The sequence below is a fragment of the Pholis gunnellus genome (assembly GCF_910591455.1).
Source record: "Pholis gunnellus genome assembly, chromosome: 18".
Classification (NCBI taxonomy): Eukaryota; Metazoa; Chordata; class Actinopteri; order Perciformes; family Pholidae; genus Pholis; species Pholis gunnellus.
Genome location: NC_136545.1, coordinates 6,144,245 through 6,159,800, shown reverse-complemented (window position 1 = coordinate 6,159,800; position 15,556 = coordinate 6,144,245). Strand labels below are relative to the sequence as shown.

Here is a 15,556-nt window from a genome sequence, read left to right as displayed (position 1 = left end):
TCTTCTTTACATCTTCATTTTTTATTAGAACCAAAGTATCAAATTACATTGTCCTTTCCAGGTGCCTTTTTTTATTTAATTTGCAGTTACATATCAGTTTCTTTCCAGAAAATGAAGGGAAACTTTGAAGCTGTACAAGTGTTCCTACATCGTTTGGTGTCAGCGTCACTTTTGCTTTTGTACCATCTGTAGTCAAAAGAGCAAGCTGCAGTCTGACGTTCATTGCTGAGAAGAGTTGCGATTCCTCTTTCTCTCAATTTTATAAAGGCAGTGCCCTGTTGTGACACTGCCTGTTGACGCTGTATCCAAGGCACATTTTCACACATTTTCACCTTCTCCTGATTATTTATTGCAAAACATGTCCGATTGGTGTGAGAAGCTCAATTTCGATGTTTAGTGTTAAAACACTCTGTTTCAAAAGAGAAGCTCATAGCTGAACAGAAGACACCCGAGCTGTAAGCCTCAAGGTTCCTTTCCTTTTCAGGCTCGTGGTTTGTCAATGATTGCCACAGAACCACATGATCGTACATGACATACGTTTGAGAATGAACCAAGATGACACTTAAGAGAAGTTAGCACATGATTCACTTCCTTCATCTGAGCCCTGTCTTATGATGTCTGACTGTAAATCTCAGCTCCGAGAGAGAGTCTGCTTTAAAAGGTTTCACACAGGCGGAAAAATCTTCATGAAAATCTCTTTAAAAAAATAAAATCATCCGTAGTGTCATAACACCTTTAATTGTTAGATAGCCAGTTAGTAAAAACACTGTAGTAGTTTAAAAAGTCCGTCAAGGTTGACCAAGAAAACGTAAAAAACTGATGTGGGTTGTACCTCTGTGGACGACTCCAATGCATTTTAGGAGAAATAAACCGCAGTATGAGCGCGCTCACATGCACTAACATGCACGCAAGGCCGGCCCGGCTATGTAAACAAAGCCCAGAGAATATTGGATTACAACACAGACAGCGGGAGAGGGACTTCCTTCTCTGCTCAATTCACTATATTCACATAGCAAGTAGTTGTTGTTTTTCTGCTATATTAATGCTCTGAATATCATGTAGAGTCCCTTTAACGACGGAGTCCCGCGGTCACGAACCAAAGAGAGACAGAAGACGGACGCCGGTAACGGACAATCTGAATGATTCTGTGCACGAACACTTCCGTTCGCACATCCAGAGGAGTTCTATGCGACAGTAGTGTGCGTTAGTATTGTGCAACTTATTCGTTAGGTATACAAGGAATTCATCTTTCGAGCCCCCCCCCCTCCTCCCCCAGTGTTAGAAGCTTCACAAATACCAACTGTACCCAGAGCAACTGAACCAAACGCTGAAATTAGTCAATCAAGTAGTTTCCCCATTTAGTATCCAGAGCATGTAGCTCAGGGGGGGAAGACAGAGAAAATAAACCTCCTCTGAACCGTCCATACCATCAGATTTGACCCAGGAGAGGGAATGAGATGAAATAACCCAGGACAGAGCCCACGATGACACCGATGAAGATCCAGGTGTTGTAGGACATGACGCACAGCATCAGCATGTAGCCCAGAGACACCTGCAGCATGTGGAGCACTGCCTGGATACCATGCAGCAGCCAGCTGCAGAGGGAAGAGAGGAATACATGAGTTTCACCAAGTAGATCTATATGAGAGGATCACTACCTTAAATACTTTGGTGTAATAGTAAGAAAGCAGTCTGTCAAGATGCTATGGTAGTCAGTGATTTAGGCTACATGTTGTTTTTGGGTTCAATCATTGTAACAGACACTTGAACCATTTAACAGAAAAGGAGGTCAATGTTCAGTTTCACATCCATGTCGTGTGTGAGACATATACGGAACTCAGTGTGTGGAGGTGCACAGATAAACACAAGCTCACAAAGCAGACCACACACAGCTACGACAGGAAGCAGGGGAATGATGAAGCTCAGGGATGACTGCAATGGTGCAGCCAAACGACGTTACCCTTAAACACTCACTGAACTCTACATGTTTGATTTCACAAAAAGCAAACTGGATCAGACTCGAGGAAGCAGAAAGATTCGAACTGCTTTTACATTTTAGACAATGTCAGGTTGACTGTCTACGGAGGCCCATGACCACCATTACAGAAAAATGTTGTAAGTTTGTCAACATGACTTAGCAAATCAAAACTTAAAAATCTTTTTTTATTTACTTGGTAAAAAATGAATTTAGTAAGTCAAAGTAACGAGGTTAAATGTTTAGCAATTTTTTTTATTGGCGGAACTGGACTTCCATAATGTTCTGATGTGTAAAGATTGCACTATCTATCATTTGATGGGACATTTCCATTCATTTTTCCATAGTATTATCTTACAGCTCCATTATTTACATCTTGCAGTCAACATAAATCTATGAGAAAAGGCAAAATGATCACACTGTAGATTGTGTACGTTTACTTGGACCTGACCGGTTTGTGGTGTTTGGAGCGGGACGGGGCGACTCCATGGGGGTCAGCGAGGATTCAGAGGGGCTGCTGTCCAGCGTCGGGATGCTGTCGCTGTTAAAGGATCGAGGGGCCGCGTACAGACGCTGGTGCTGAGCCAGCTCAGAGCTACTCCCCAACCACACCTTCCACACCTTGAGCAACTCGAAGAAGACCGTCAGCAGAAAGACCACGAGCACCGACAGCACCATCCCTGGAGACAAAGACACACAATATATAAAAAAAGTACCGTAAAGGGAATAGCTCAACATTTTGTAAATTAGCTTCCTGGACGGGTTGAATAAGAAGATTGATACCACTTCATCATATCTGTAAATTATAATATTACATTTCTTGGTTGGCTGCAATGACTTCCTGGACTCTTAACACTGTGATGTTGCTTTTGCTTGGGGACATTTTTACAACTTAAAGGAGTCCTCCGCACTCGCTCAGACTAGAGTGGTGGCTCCTTGCCTGAAGACGGCAGATGTACGTGTTGATAAGGAAACGGGTAAAGTCTGCACACTACTCCGTGCCACAAAAAACGTAGTTAACGACTGCGTTTCTATTCCTACCTGGGTCTTGGTCGGGTCAAACTGTTTGAAAAGTGTGAACCAGTGCCACATCTTTATAATACATCTTGCAAACAATGCATGAAACAATAATATGCAAACAAGCTCTATGCTGGCAGGCGTGGTTCATCCCCCAAAAAACAGGGTGATAAGACCATCGCAGAACAATTAAATAAAGAACATAGAAAAAGCACAGAAAAAACAGGAACAGAAAAGCCAGACTTCTAACATCAAACACACATCTTTGATAACTGATGCTTAGAATAAACATTTTTGATTCTAGTTTTTCTTTTTAACTCTGAATTATTTATATTGTCTATTTCTAAATCATAGTTCTAATACTGAACACACAACAAGATATATATATATATATCTCACATCTCACACATATATCTCACATCTCACACATCTCTATATATATATATATATATATATATATATATATCATACTGCAGCAGTGGTTTGAAGTCTCTATCAATGTTCTGGTTAATATTTGACAATGAAACCAGGTCAACGTTTGAATCCACTGTAACTGGCGACTGCTGCTGCCCTCCTCAAAGAAAATCATTACACAGACGTTTTTGAAGTATAGACACACACACACACACACCCACACACCCACACACACACACACACACACACACACACACACACACACACACACACACACACACACACACACACGTCTCCTGATGTCTGTTGACACAGCGTAACAGTGGAGATGCTGTTTGACATTTGCATCTTACCGACAGGCCCGTGCACATCCCAGAAGTCAAACAGCAGCGTCACGCTGCTCGACACCCCAAAGGTCATCTGAAGGAAGATATGAGAAAAATATTAAAGACTCTATATACTGTGAGCGTGCTTCACTGGTTATGATTACGTTTACAAAAAACAGAAAACGGTCCAATTCTGAGAAACATAATTAACACAGGGACCAGGCGTTACGAAGCTGCTGACCTCAGCCTCTTTCCCACCAAGACCACTCATGTGAGACTGAGAGCTGCTGCACTGCTCTGAGATCAGTCCTCTCTCCTCCTGGTGCAGTGACTCAGAGCGTCTTTGATTACAGATTCTCTCTCTCTCTCTCTCTCTCTCTCTCTCTCTCTCTCTCTCTCTCTCTCTCTCTCTCTCTCTCTCTCTCTCTCTCTCTCTCTCTCTCTCTCTCTCTCACTCCCTCTCTCTCCCTCTCTCTCTCTCTCCCTCTCTCTCTCCGTGTTTAAACTCATATTTTCCATCATTTATCACTCAAACCCCCCCCCCTCCTCCTCTGTTCTACATGTCATTTTTGGGATTCCTTTTACTAATGAGAGAAGAAAATGTAATTCAAAAACTGTTCCAAACAAATTCAGCAGGTCTTGCCCAACAATTACAGGACGTACTGTCCAACAAAAGCCTGTTCTGTTCCGCTCTGCTCCGGTGGACCTGTGACAGGAATGCACTCTGTGAGTGTGTCTGTTAGCGAGTCTGCATGCTCGGCCCCCCCGCCGGGCTCTTTCCTCCTCTCACCAGCTGCACACCGGTGAAGGTCTACATGGAACCTAATATTAATATTTGGTTTGAGCTGCTTGTTTTTCCCTCTTTCTGCACTAAACTTTTGTATGAGAATGTATATCTGGGGTTTTTGGAGTGTTGGTTGGACAAAACAAGCACATCTTGATACGTCGCCAGGCTCTGGGAACAAGTGACGGGCCTTTCTCGAAATCATTTGAAAATGTCAACAGAATCTGACTGGGCAGGAAAGACGAGTAGCGAGTTGATCAGACAGGTTGTTGAGGTGAACTCATGTGGAGGTGAACCCACAAGTGATATGACAAGAATCCCGCACTGGGACAGGAAGTTGGCCTGTAAACTGTGATGGATGTTTACAACAATCCGCTTGGGTTACCATTCAAATATGTCCGGCTACCACCGGGGTTTGTTTCTTTGCCCTGTCAGACTTCTTGTTAGTGATGTCACCATGCTGATCCTGCAGAAACTCGCCAAATGACTGAAATGGACGTGTTTGAGGCTGCAAGAGACATTACAGAGAAAGTCAAATATAGAGAACTTGAGTCACCAATCCGACTTTAGGCCACGGCACAGTGATCATTGTGAGCTTTATCTTCCAAACTGCTTGAGAGAACCAGATAGTCAATTTGTTCATTTAACCAGGTCAATGCTGAGATTGCCAACAGAGAAGACAATGTTTCTACTGCAAATACTCACATGTAATTTACATTCATGTCGATAGGTTTCCAAAGCCCACACTATGACTTGTGTTTCCAATGTGGCACATGCAGCTGTTCATGTCACTACTAGCACATGCGATCCAACTTGCAAAGCGAGTTTTTAAGCTTGCTTGACATATAAAAAGGTTCAATGCAATTGTCTTTTCAACCATAACTCAGTAGAGCTGAGATGACAGCTGGTAAATAAACTTGATGATGTGATCATGCCAAGTTATAGTTTCACAATATTTGCTGTCCAGCTGAAAGAGTCAAAGCAAATAGTGGTAGTAGTATAAACAACACAATGTGTTATTACGGTTATTGTTGTGTGTGATACATGAATGTTTTCGGATAGACTGCCCAGCCTGAAGCCTGAAGATCTTTTCCAGCAGTGATAACTTTACCGTTACGCGTTAAACTCCAAACTCTCCATGTGGGACAGCAAATTATATTACAACCTCTATGTCTATTATGGGATGCTCCATAAAGTCCACATCACATGTCCCCACACACTGACTGACTCGACGGCACACTTTATCATTGTAGAAAAATATTTCTAATTCAAAATGTGACAAACTACAAAGACCCCACTTACGGACATCATGGTGAGCTTGGTGAGCGCAGGCTAACGCCGCAGTTTCAGCGGTTATTCACGACAGGTTTCCCATCGCTGACGACCCACGGCCCGGGGTAGAGTTGCTGCTCGAGCGCAGTCAAGTACGAGCCATGTCTCAAATGTCCCACAGTAGCAGAACCGAGGCTGCCTCCTGACTCCGGACAATAACCCCGAGGGCTGACGGGTAGTTGAGTTTTTAAGCAACTTGGGACGGAGCACCAACTACACGGTCGAAACGGTGATTCAAGTCGCTCGGAAACTCAAATAGTATCGTCCACATCGAGCAGGGCGGGTACAACTGACCATACATTTGCATTATAACCAATGTTTAGCTAACATTGTGCATTTAGTCGATAGAGATGCTCGAAATGCTACGCATGCGCACATCGAATCTTCCGTTGTTTACGCCACACAATTACTTGGATCACGTGATGGACGGAGGTAGCCGAAAGCATTCGTTGCTTTTCGGCTACTCGTTGTAAAACCTGCACCGTGTTGCGTGTGTCTGGAAGGAGGCTGATTGTTACTTGAGAGCGATAACGACACATGATATTTATCGTGATGTTACTATCATATTGGTTTTTTTGAATGAGGAAAATCACCTCATCATCTCATCCTCTGCAAACATCTTTACCCCGGAGTCCTTTTGATTTTAGCCACCATTGCAACAGCTTCTACTGCTTTTTTGTGTGCCGCTTTTAGGACAACTGCGAACCTTTCACCAGGATTCCTGCGGTTCTACACATATTTTCAAGAAAGATCACACTTAGATGTAGCTCTAGATCAGCGGTGTCCTTATGTTATTCCAGCTGTTTTAAGTCTAAACTAATATAAATGTTTGCTCTTATGTAATGCACTTTTAACTGCCTTGTTGTTGAAAGGTGCCATGATGCTCACTGTTTCTTAAAAGAAAAAGAAAATTAGTTTTGGAAGTATGTCCCTATGTCAGAACAACAAAGCCGACTCTGCTGACATAAACAACAAAAACACGTTGTATATCTTTATTGTTATACTGTACAGTACAACTGATTCTTCACTGTATGCTGAAATATTACATTTACTGATTGAGGTGCTACTATAAGTGTCTGCATACGCACCTGTAAACAGTTTAACGAGTAGAAAAATACAAAACCAGACACCACTCATCAATATGTGAGGGGAAAAGAATGAAAAAAAAAAAAAAAAACACAGAACAATTGGAGCTTCATAAAGCTATCGTACCTTTTGGTGGAGAGGAATTAAACAGAACCAGGATCGATAAAAGCAGCGTGAAGTGACTTCAGGGAGTAGGTGCTGCAGCATTTTTAAGAGATGAGAGGAATTGCACATATTTTCTAAAACAAGAATAAAATGAGGTCTAAGGTCCAGTGTCCTCACTGCTTTTAAAAGCTACATTTGTATACATCAGGTGCTCTAAGCACAGTCCACAGGAGACAGAACCAAGGAAGCGCTCCGCATCCCTGACAGAGAAGAAGAGAAGTCCATCACGAGCTCCTGTAAGACGTGGTGGGAATCCAGATTGTTTAAGGCATGCATTCACAATGATGTAGAGCCAGGACACAACGTAGTTTGGGGGACTGTCAGGTTTCCAACAGTAACAGCAGTTTGTCTGTGGAAAAACTCGGAGCGGACGCGTCTCACAAAGTAAAATACAAATTCTGGAAAACACTTGGCAGCGTGATCTGCGGTGAGGAGTCCACATGTTTTTGTGTTCTGAATTCACAAGACTTTGTACTAAAAGGTGGTACAATAAGACAAACACGTCAAAAGTCACGGAAACAGAATCCAAAGAAACTCTGTTCCACTCTTATGAATTACATGAGATCAAACTCTTGGTTAGTTTAGAATAAAGGCTGATGAGTTAAGATGAGATCATTTGGACAGGAGGCATTTTGGGGAGTGATAACATGATGAGATCAGATCAAAAGGTCAGACTGAAAGATAAAAGTGTGGAATTATCACCCAGCCCTTGTACACAGGCAAAGAAAATGTCTCTAACCGGTAATTTAACACAGGCGCTGAATCACAAATCAATTTGAAATAGTTGAGTTTGAGGGAAAACAGACCTCAGGTGAACTTATCCAAACAAGTTCTGTTTCACACACACACACACACACACACACACACACACACACACACACACACACACACACACACACACACACACAGACACACACACACGCACAGAGAAGACGTACACTCAGAAACCCATGCAAATACTAAAAAGTGCTGTGTTGTGCACATGTATGTTTATCGTCTGCACCGGCTGAAATTTCAGAGCGTTCTCATCTCACGGACGTAACACTAAAAGAACGTTAAGGCAACAGAGAGGAAAACAACAACAACGTATAATCTCATTCAGACTGAAACACCTGCATCCCATCTCGACACTACGCGCATCTCAAAACCTCAATTTGTCCGTTCTGCTCAGCAAACAATTCAAACAGCAGACCTCACTTGGTGCATCACAGAAGCAGGGACTCAGTGAAGTATTTGCATGGCTGATCATGTTAGGTTCCACTTTCAAGAGGAGTTTGAGATAAATTTGTACCAGTGACGGCCACAAGAGGGCAGACATAGACTGAGTCTTCACATCCAGCTGCAGGAGAGCTGAGCCTCATCTGCAGATAAACTGTCCTCTGAATACAAAACTGGTGTCAAAGCGAAACCTCTCAATTGTCTGAGGCAACAGCACATGGTGGCAGTTCAAAGATATGCATATGTATGTATGAATATGTATATATATATATATATTATTCTAAGATAATCAATCTTTCCAAAAAGAGATCAGAGCACACTCTATGTGTTTCATTTCTCTCAACATTAAATATCTTGTCTAGAAGCAAATTTAAGTAAAACATTTTTTATTATATAAATATTCCAGTCGGTCATGTCGATAAAAGCAATGCTAGAAAATATACAAATTCTCACTACAGTAAGTTATTGTTGTTGTTGTTTTTACTGCTACCTCTGTTTCAAGTTACACAACTGAGAGGTGTTGCTGAGACTCTATTTGTCCTTAAAGCCAATATGTGTAGGATTCTGACTGGACTCTTCTAGTGGTATTATCAAGATGCTTTAAATCACAGATAATCCCACACGCTGGGGTTTTAACTAGTTAAACTAGACAAACCACAAGCTCTGGTAGTGAGTTCTCTGCCCTGCTGCTCCTGCTGCTGCTGCTGAGGCCAGCGGTGGACCACAATAACAAGTGCACAATTGGAACAAGACTTCAAAAAAAAAAAGAAAAGGCCAGCGATGGATCTCGTCAAACATGAGCCTTCAGTAGGCCGAAATTATTTTCAAGGCATCACAGATGCAAAAATGTATCGGAAAAACAAAACAGATTTAACTCCACGTCTCCATGTCCAATCACTGAATATTGGAAATGCTGTGTGATGATCCAAAATACTTATTTTAGGCACAGTGATGTTCACCCGTTCGGTCTGACTCTACCTGATGAGACACGAGAAATTAAACTTATATTCAATATAAGATATGATCCCTTTTTCTTTTTTTTTACTTATTCGAGGACAAAGAAACAATCTTTGGGGTGTTCTTGGGGGTGGAGTTATCGTCCGTCCTCAGTAACCCGCCGTGTCTCTGTCTCGATTAGTCGAGAGTGTCGAATGCAGACAGGAGTGGGTGATGATGCTTCATCACCGGCTTCTTCTCTACTGTCTACTGTTGAAACTGGAGTCGGCGCTACTGCAGCTTTCCTCGTAAGTGGGCGGGGGCTCTGTAACACACAAAGGCAGAAGACAAATAAAGTCAGTGATAGAGCTGTAGTCCTGCCTCTGTTCTGTAACTACTAAAGTATCGCTGTAAGTCAATGGATTTGTCATATAGGGTTCATCAGTCTATCTGAAACGGGATTCTGAATGTGCTTTTGACACTTTTTAGCTTCGAACATGAGTTTCTGTAATAATCATGGCATTACTCTGTGGTTATCATATAATTAATAGATTACATGCTATGGGACTATTGAGCATCAGCTGTGAATGCTTCAGCAACCACATTAAATGAACTCAGAAGCACCCGCAGTGTTCGGTCATCCTTCACTTGTTTTCATGTGAAATGTAAAAGTGTCTGTCTTCACTAACTGGCCGAGGGTGCATTCAAGAGCACTTACCGTACCAAGGTGTTTCCAGCATTACGAATACACAGCTGGTGCCCTATGTTTTAAGGGGTTAGCATTGTCGCTCAACAGAACTGTAGTTTCAGACAAAAACTAATGTTGTGGGCTTGTTAAAGCTTGTGAGAGCTGTTCAAACGGCAACGTTTGGGAATAGCCAGGACCTTTGCATGAGTGGAAAGCTGCCTTACAGAATTTGGCAGGATTTGTGGGTGAGCGATAAAACTTTGGTGTGTGATTGTTTATATGTGACATGTGGGCCACGTGATTGTGAGGTTTACCTATAAAAAGGACAAATGACAACACTATACTGCAAGAGGCGACTCTTGGCTCAACACCAGCCAGGGTTTATCCGGTTTTAGAGATCGAACTTCAGACAATTCATCATCACTTGAATTCACTGAGGTGAAAACATAAAAAAGACATTTCAAAGCACTGACTGTGTGACTAATTGGCCATTAAACCAAACTGCTATCTTGTGTGTCCTTGTATGCATATGTGTTTGCCGGTGTGCCGGTGTCGAAGAACTAACCATGAGGGTAGTCCCAGCTGCTGTACTCTGGAGGGAGGATGAGAGAACAGGAAGTGGGGATGGGAGTCACGTTTCCCTCGGTGAAGAAAGGTATGGTGGCCCCGGTGGACACACAGAACAGGGGAGCGGACGCGTTGGGCTGTCTGTGGCCCGGAGGAAGGGCCGCACCCGGTGCGTGGCTGAAGGCGCTGGGGGACATGGTGACCGGCTGACCGGAGGGATCCTGCTGAGAGTGACTCTTGGTGGGAATCTCCTCACTGGCCACGCCGGCTGCACACAGCCCCTCCTCTGGCTCCTCCTCCTCCACCGGCGGAGCACTGGGCGTCACGCCCGCCGCACCGGGTGCGACGGGTGCGACGGGTGCGACGGGTGCGCCGCAGCGGTCTGGACGGGAGAGCATGGGCCTCGACGGGGAAAAGTTCACGGCGATGTTCCCAATGAAGATGGGCAGAGTGACGACGGCGTCTGGAGATTTTAGTGACACCTGGAACACAAAACAGCATTTGTGACGGGTACACATTTACAACTGGTCCAAGAGAATAATTACTATGATACCCCTATAATACAATATACGATGCTATTATTCATCTGGCTGCCAGAAAATAAACCAGAATAGGGGAAAATGTACAGTATATCTAGCTGCCGTGTTTACAGTAACAACAAGCTCTGAAATCTAAAATATTCTGAATGTGTGCCGGCGCCAACAGGAACACAGCAAACAGTGTTGCCCTTTAAGTACGCTCCACAACTTTGGAAGATAATGAACTTTGGAAGCTCAGAGGATAAGTCTTTTTTAATAATATTATGCACATCTAAACACACACACACACACACACACTGACCTGAATGAAATAGTCGATGTCTATGAGGCTGCAGCGGGCCAGTGCTGACTGAGGAAGAGGAGGGACGATGATCTGCTCTCTCCACTCTGCATGTTTTCCTGCTTTCACTCCGGCTCCCTCCACCTCTGCGATGGTCCGCAGGTCGAACACAGGCCGCTTGGTCTTGTAGGTCACTTTCTGGTGAGTGGACAACAAAAAGATGCGATGGTGACTTCAAATCGATTCACCCGCCTCTGGCATATTGGAAGGAAAAGCGGCGCCTTCGAAACGGATCAAGAAAACCTCCATTACTATAGAGAGATTTCATGCGCTCCCACAGGGAGGTTTTAGTTCTATGAATGATAATAAAATCTGAAATCAATTTTTTCCGACTCAGTGCACCTGTTCTGCGTTAAACACCTGAAAGCATTTGCGAGACAATATTTCCAAAGATGACTCACTGCAGCAATAACTTATGGTGGTAAAAACACAAATATAGTTATTACTATGGATAATATTCACTGATCTACCTGTATGAGACTGGCCAGCACACACCCTGTGTCCTTCCCAGACTTGTTGTGGATCTCAGTGGCTAACTTGATGACCTGCCCGGGGATGTAGCCCCTCAGGTCACTGCGAGCTTTCAGCATCAGGGTCCCCGTCTTCACCAGGAGGTAGCTGAACTTCTTCGTGGTCACAGCGTAACTCGGATGCTGCGGAGTCGCAGGATAAACGTTTGTTAGTGCGGTGATAAAGGAGCCTAAATTAGCTGATGCCAGAGTATCAGGAAACTCCGACAGTCATGTCGGGAAGAGAGTGAATGATAAGTGAGTAATGCAGGGAAGGTTGGGGAGAAAATGAATTCGATCCTGCTCTGCCATAAAATCAAATAAGCCTCGACCGAGACAAGCGCTGATCAAATAAAGAGATGCGTCCCTTCTTCTCCTCCTGTCAAAACTTTTTCAAAAGAACAGAAGAGCTGCATTTAGGTTTGTTAAGCAATACAATGAGCAGAGAGGTTATCAAAAAAGTAGGGAAACCTGTGCAGTGAACACTTACTTCAATGGCAGGCACCTCATTTAGGTTGAGCAGGTTGAGCAGGTAGAAGGGCCTCTGGGCTTTGTAGTCCTTAGAGAAGCGGGGCGTGTCGATAGCCGCCCTCACGCGGTAAATAATCTTCCCAAAGGGTCCCTCAAAGGAAGTTGGAACAGCGACTGAAGAGAGGATTGCAGACGTTACTTTGACACTGAGAACAGTTACTGATATTTTGGGGCGAAAGGACCGCTAAAGCCCATCAAAAGGTTTGAAAAAAGGTATCACTTTCAAATGTGGAATAGGTGTTTTGCATCTTTGATAACCCATAAAAATACAAAATAATGCTCCGAATTAAATTCTTAAACACTACTAACAAATTATACTATAAGGAAAATAAATTCCAGTTCAAAGGTTACGTACATAGGTATCTCAATGTCTATTACAAATTAATATAAGGTTGCAATTCCTGAAAAAGCTAAATGAAAATGTAAATAGATGTTCTTTTATAGAGTTAGCAGTAGGGGGAGGACAGAGCTGAAGTCTGTGTCCTTATCCATGTTGGCCTCTATCAGAGCTGTCATAAGAGTTAAGGAGCTTTTCAGACTGAGTGGATAAAAGAACACAGATTGTTCTTGTGACTCGAGGAGAGGGCAGTGAAGAGCAGGAAACAGGGAGGCACAAGGCTGGAGGGAAGGAAATTTAAGGAAAGGCAGATAAAAAAAAGACTATCTGGGGAGAAAGCAGCCAGACAGACAGCAGGAGAGAGATGTTCAGAGTCAGAGGAAAGGAAGAAAAAAACCTCTAGAAGTGTGAGCCGTACGAACAATCTGCATGTAAATTCCCAAACAGCATCTACAAAAATGTGATTAATGTGTTGTCAAAACAAAAGCTGAGCCCCTCGTTCCGTTTCTCACTGATCCTCATTCAGATGCTAATGTCAGCGAGGCGGGCGGCTGCTCCAGGGACAAGTCTGCTGCTGCTGCTGCTGCTGCTGCTGTCAATAAGAATTAAGCAGGAGATGTGGGTTGTTGTTGTGTTTTGTTTCAGACAGCTTGGGAGCCAGGACAGAGCTGTGGACGGACTGACAAAGGACGGACTGAAGCACCGGGCCGACTTTCCCTGGAGACACACCAGACTGTGGCTGGTCCTGGCTGCTGAAAAGTGGCTGACGATTGCGAAATCGGCCTTGTTCCTTTTGAGCTGCAGTTGAACTTGCTAACTTCATTTCAATAGGCAGCCCCCATGACATCACCACTTGTACAACCAAGGAACCAAGTGAGCACTTGTTGATTTGCAGGTCAAAAGATCTTGAAAAGAAATTGCCGCCTACGTTGAAACTGGGCCACATTTGTGGTAAAATGTATAGTCATTCATGGTCCCCAGTGGATGAATCCTATTGAATTTTCCTCTAGTGCCACCGTGAAGGTTGTCAAATTTCTGGACAACTCTAAGATGGATTGCCATAAAATTTGTTACAGATATTACTTTTGCCCTCAGGATGAGCTGTAATCTCTTTGGTGACCCCTTGACTTTTCAAGTAGTGCCATCATCAGAGTCCAAACTTCAATTTGTCCAATACCTTGGTTTGACTACATACAGGCAAAGCTAACTAGCTGCTAACTAGCAAATGTTAGCATGCTAACACACTAAACTTAGACGCTGAACATGGTTAACATTGTACAGTACCTGCTTAATAATCAGCATGTTGGCGTGCTGACGAGAGGTTTTAAGTTCAAAGCACCGGGTTTCACAGAGCAGCTAGCGCAGCTGAAGACTCTAGTCTAGTTTCGATGTCTGAGTTACATATTAACATCATTTCAACAGCATGTCAATGACTATATTTCAATATGGCATCCGTTCCTGTTACAAGTTGAACTGTCGTCAGTAAAATGGTGTAATATGTAACCTAGACAGCTAAAAATGTTTCTTCATCCAAATTTAGCCCAGTTTAAAGCTTGGCTTTTAACCTGCAAATCACCAAGTCAAGAATTACTTTAGTTTTCAGATCAAGTAGAGAAGGTTTCATCTGCTAAACAGGGAATACATTGCTCGCGAGAAGGAATCTGTTTGGAGGGAACTCTTTTGATTTGATTTCAAAAGCACGTATTTCATTCACACATATTGTGTCTCACAGCGTGCTCCCTGATTTGACTACAGCAGCCGACGCCTTGCTCCCAGCTCAGTGTTGGTGTTTTGAAATGTGTCACGGTTGACGGTTTAACTTCAGAAATCAACAGTGAGATAGGGAATGTTTGGGTTTTTTAAGGCTGTCCTCGTCTTCTGCTATGGACTTTGATCATCAGCTGCTCACTGGTTATTCCAATTTATTCAGTTCATTTGTATGAAAACAAGGATTCTTGCGTGACATGCAGGGGCTCATTGACAAAGGATAAAAGGTTCTAGCACTCTATCAAAGTGTATCACTTTTTCATCTTCAACGTATATCTCATGTCCTTTTGGAATGAGGTCATCCACCATTTCATCCTACGCCTACGCCTTCCCCGTCTCTTTGAATTCTTTGTTCCCTCGTTGAAAAAGTTGATCAGACCAGAACACCATCTGACGCCTCGACTCCAGATAAATGCTCGTTTTATAACCGTTCCTCGAGAATCCTTGAACAGGTGAAACGCAATCAGATTGAATCGTGAGGCCAGTGAAGATTCATTCCTCTCGTACTGACTGCATTCATGTAGCACCTTTATCCCACTTTACAGCACCCTCACATCCATCCCAGCACACATCGATAGCAGACTGGGTCCCAGTGTTTCTCGCTCGAGGACACTCCGACAAGAGTTCGAAGGTGAAACGTCAATGATGTGATAATCAACGACCTGCTGTAACCGCCGTAGCTGAGTTTAAGGAAAGCGCTGGAGCTGCTTTTCCAGTATTTGTGGTGGGCTTATGTGTATTATTAACTTTTTACTTCATTTGAAAAGAACTTTGAACCATTAACTTCATCACACATTTAAACAAGCTTCAAGGTCTCTGTGTCTCTGTCTTTGAGTAGGAACTGCTCAGCCTTCATTGGCGTGGACCCTGATTATTATGAGGATTTTGCTTTTAAATGCTTCTTAAATTCCATTCAACTTTATTATCATACTTTTGTACAACAATACGTAGTCTTTTCCTTCCAAGATAGTGCAACCTTTACCAGATGACACTGTGTTTATTTAATGAACTACCACACTTCATTC

The 15,556-nt window shown here is 43.2% G+C and overlaps 2 protein-coding genes across 2 annotated transcripts in view; both read right to left on the bottom strand.

The window, feature by feature from the left end:
- Positions 1 to 2: 2 nt before the first annotated feature.
- On the bottom strand, positions 3 to 6,167 carry slc31a2 (solute carrier family 31 member 2). Its single transcript, XM_079178896.1, has 4 exons — positions 5,819 to 6,167; positions 3,760 to 3,826; positions 2,427 to 2,655; positions 3 to 1,595 (listed from the first exon to the last, which is right to left on the bottom strand). Exons 1-4 carry the CDS (start codon positions 5,825 to 5,827, stop codon positions 1,430 to 1,432), a joined length of 471 nt encoding a protein of 156 aa, XP_079035022.1. The 5' UTR covers positions 5,828 to 6,167; the 3' UTR covers positions 3 to 1,429.
- Positions 6,168 to 6,826: 659 nt separating this feature from the next.
- The window catches only part of arrdc1b (arrestin domain containing 1b), a 33,520-nt gene continuing 24,790 nt past the window's right edge, over positions 6,827 to 15,556 (bottom strand). The window contains exons 4-8 of the mRNA XM_079178573.1: positions 12,387 to 12,541; positions 11,858 to 12,040; positions 11,349 to 11,525; positions 10,507 to 10,990; positions 6,827 to 9,578 (exon numbers count right to left, since the gene is read on the bottom strand). Of these exons, the coding sequence (XP_079034699.1) occupies positions 9,514 to 9,578; positions 10,507 to 10,990; positions 11,349 to 11,525; positions 11,858 to 12,040; positions 12,387 to 12,541 (1,064 nt within the window). The 3' untranslated portion in view covers positions 6,827 to 9,513. The remainder of the gene's footprint in view (positions 9,579 to 10,506; positions 10,991 to 11,348; positions 11,526 to 11,857; positions 12,041 to 12,386; positions 12,542 to 15,556) is intronic.

Excerpts from the sequence above, each read along its gene's own strand:
- slc31a2 (XM_079178896.1), bottom strand. Across the intron at positions 2,656-3,759 it reads GGATGTGCACGGGCCTGTCG|GGATGGTGCTGTCGGTGCTC; the intron begins GTAAGATGCAAA and ends CTTTGTCTCCAG. Across the intron at positions 1,596-2,426 it reads GCTCCAAACACCACAAACCG|CTGGCTGCTGCATGGTATCC; the intron begins GTCAGGTCCAAG and ends TTCCCTCTGCAG.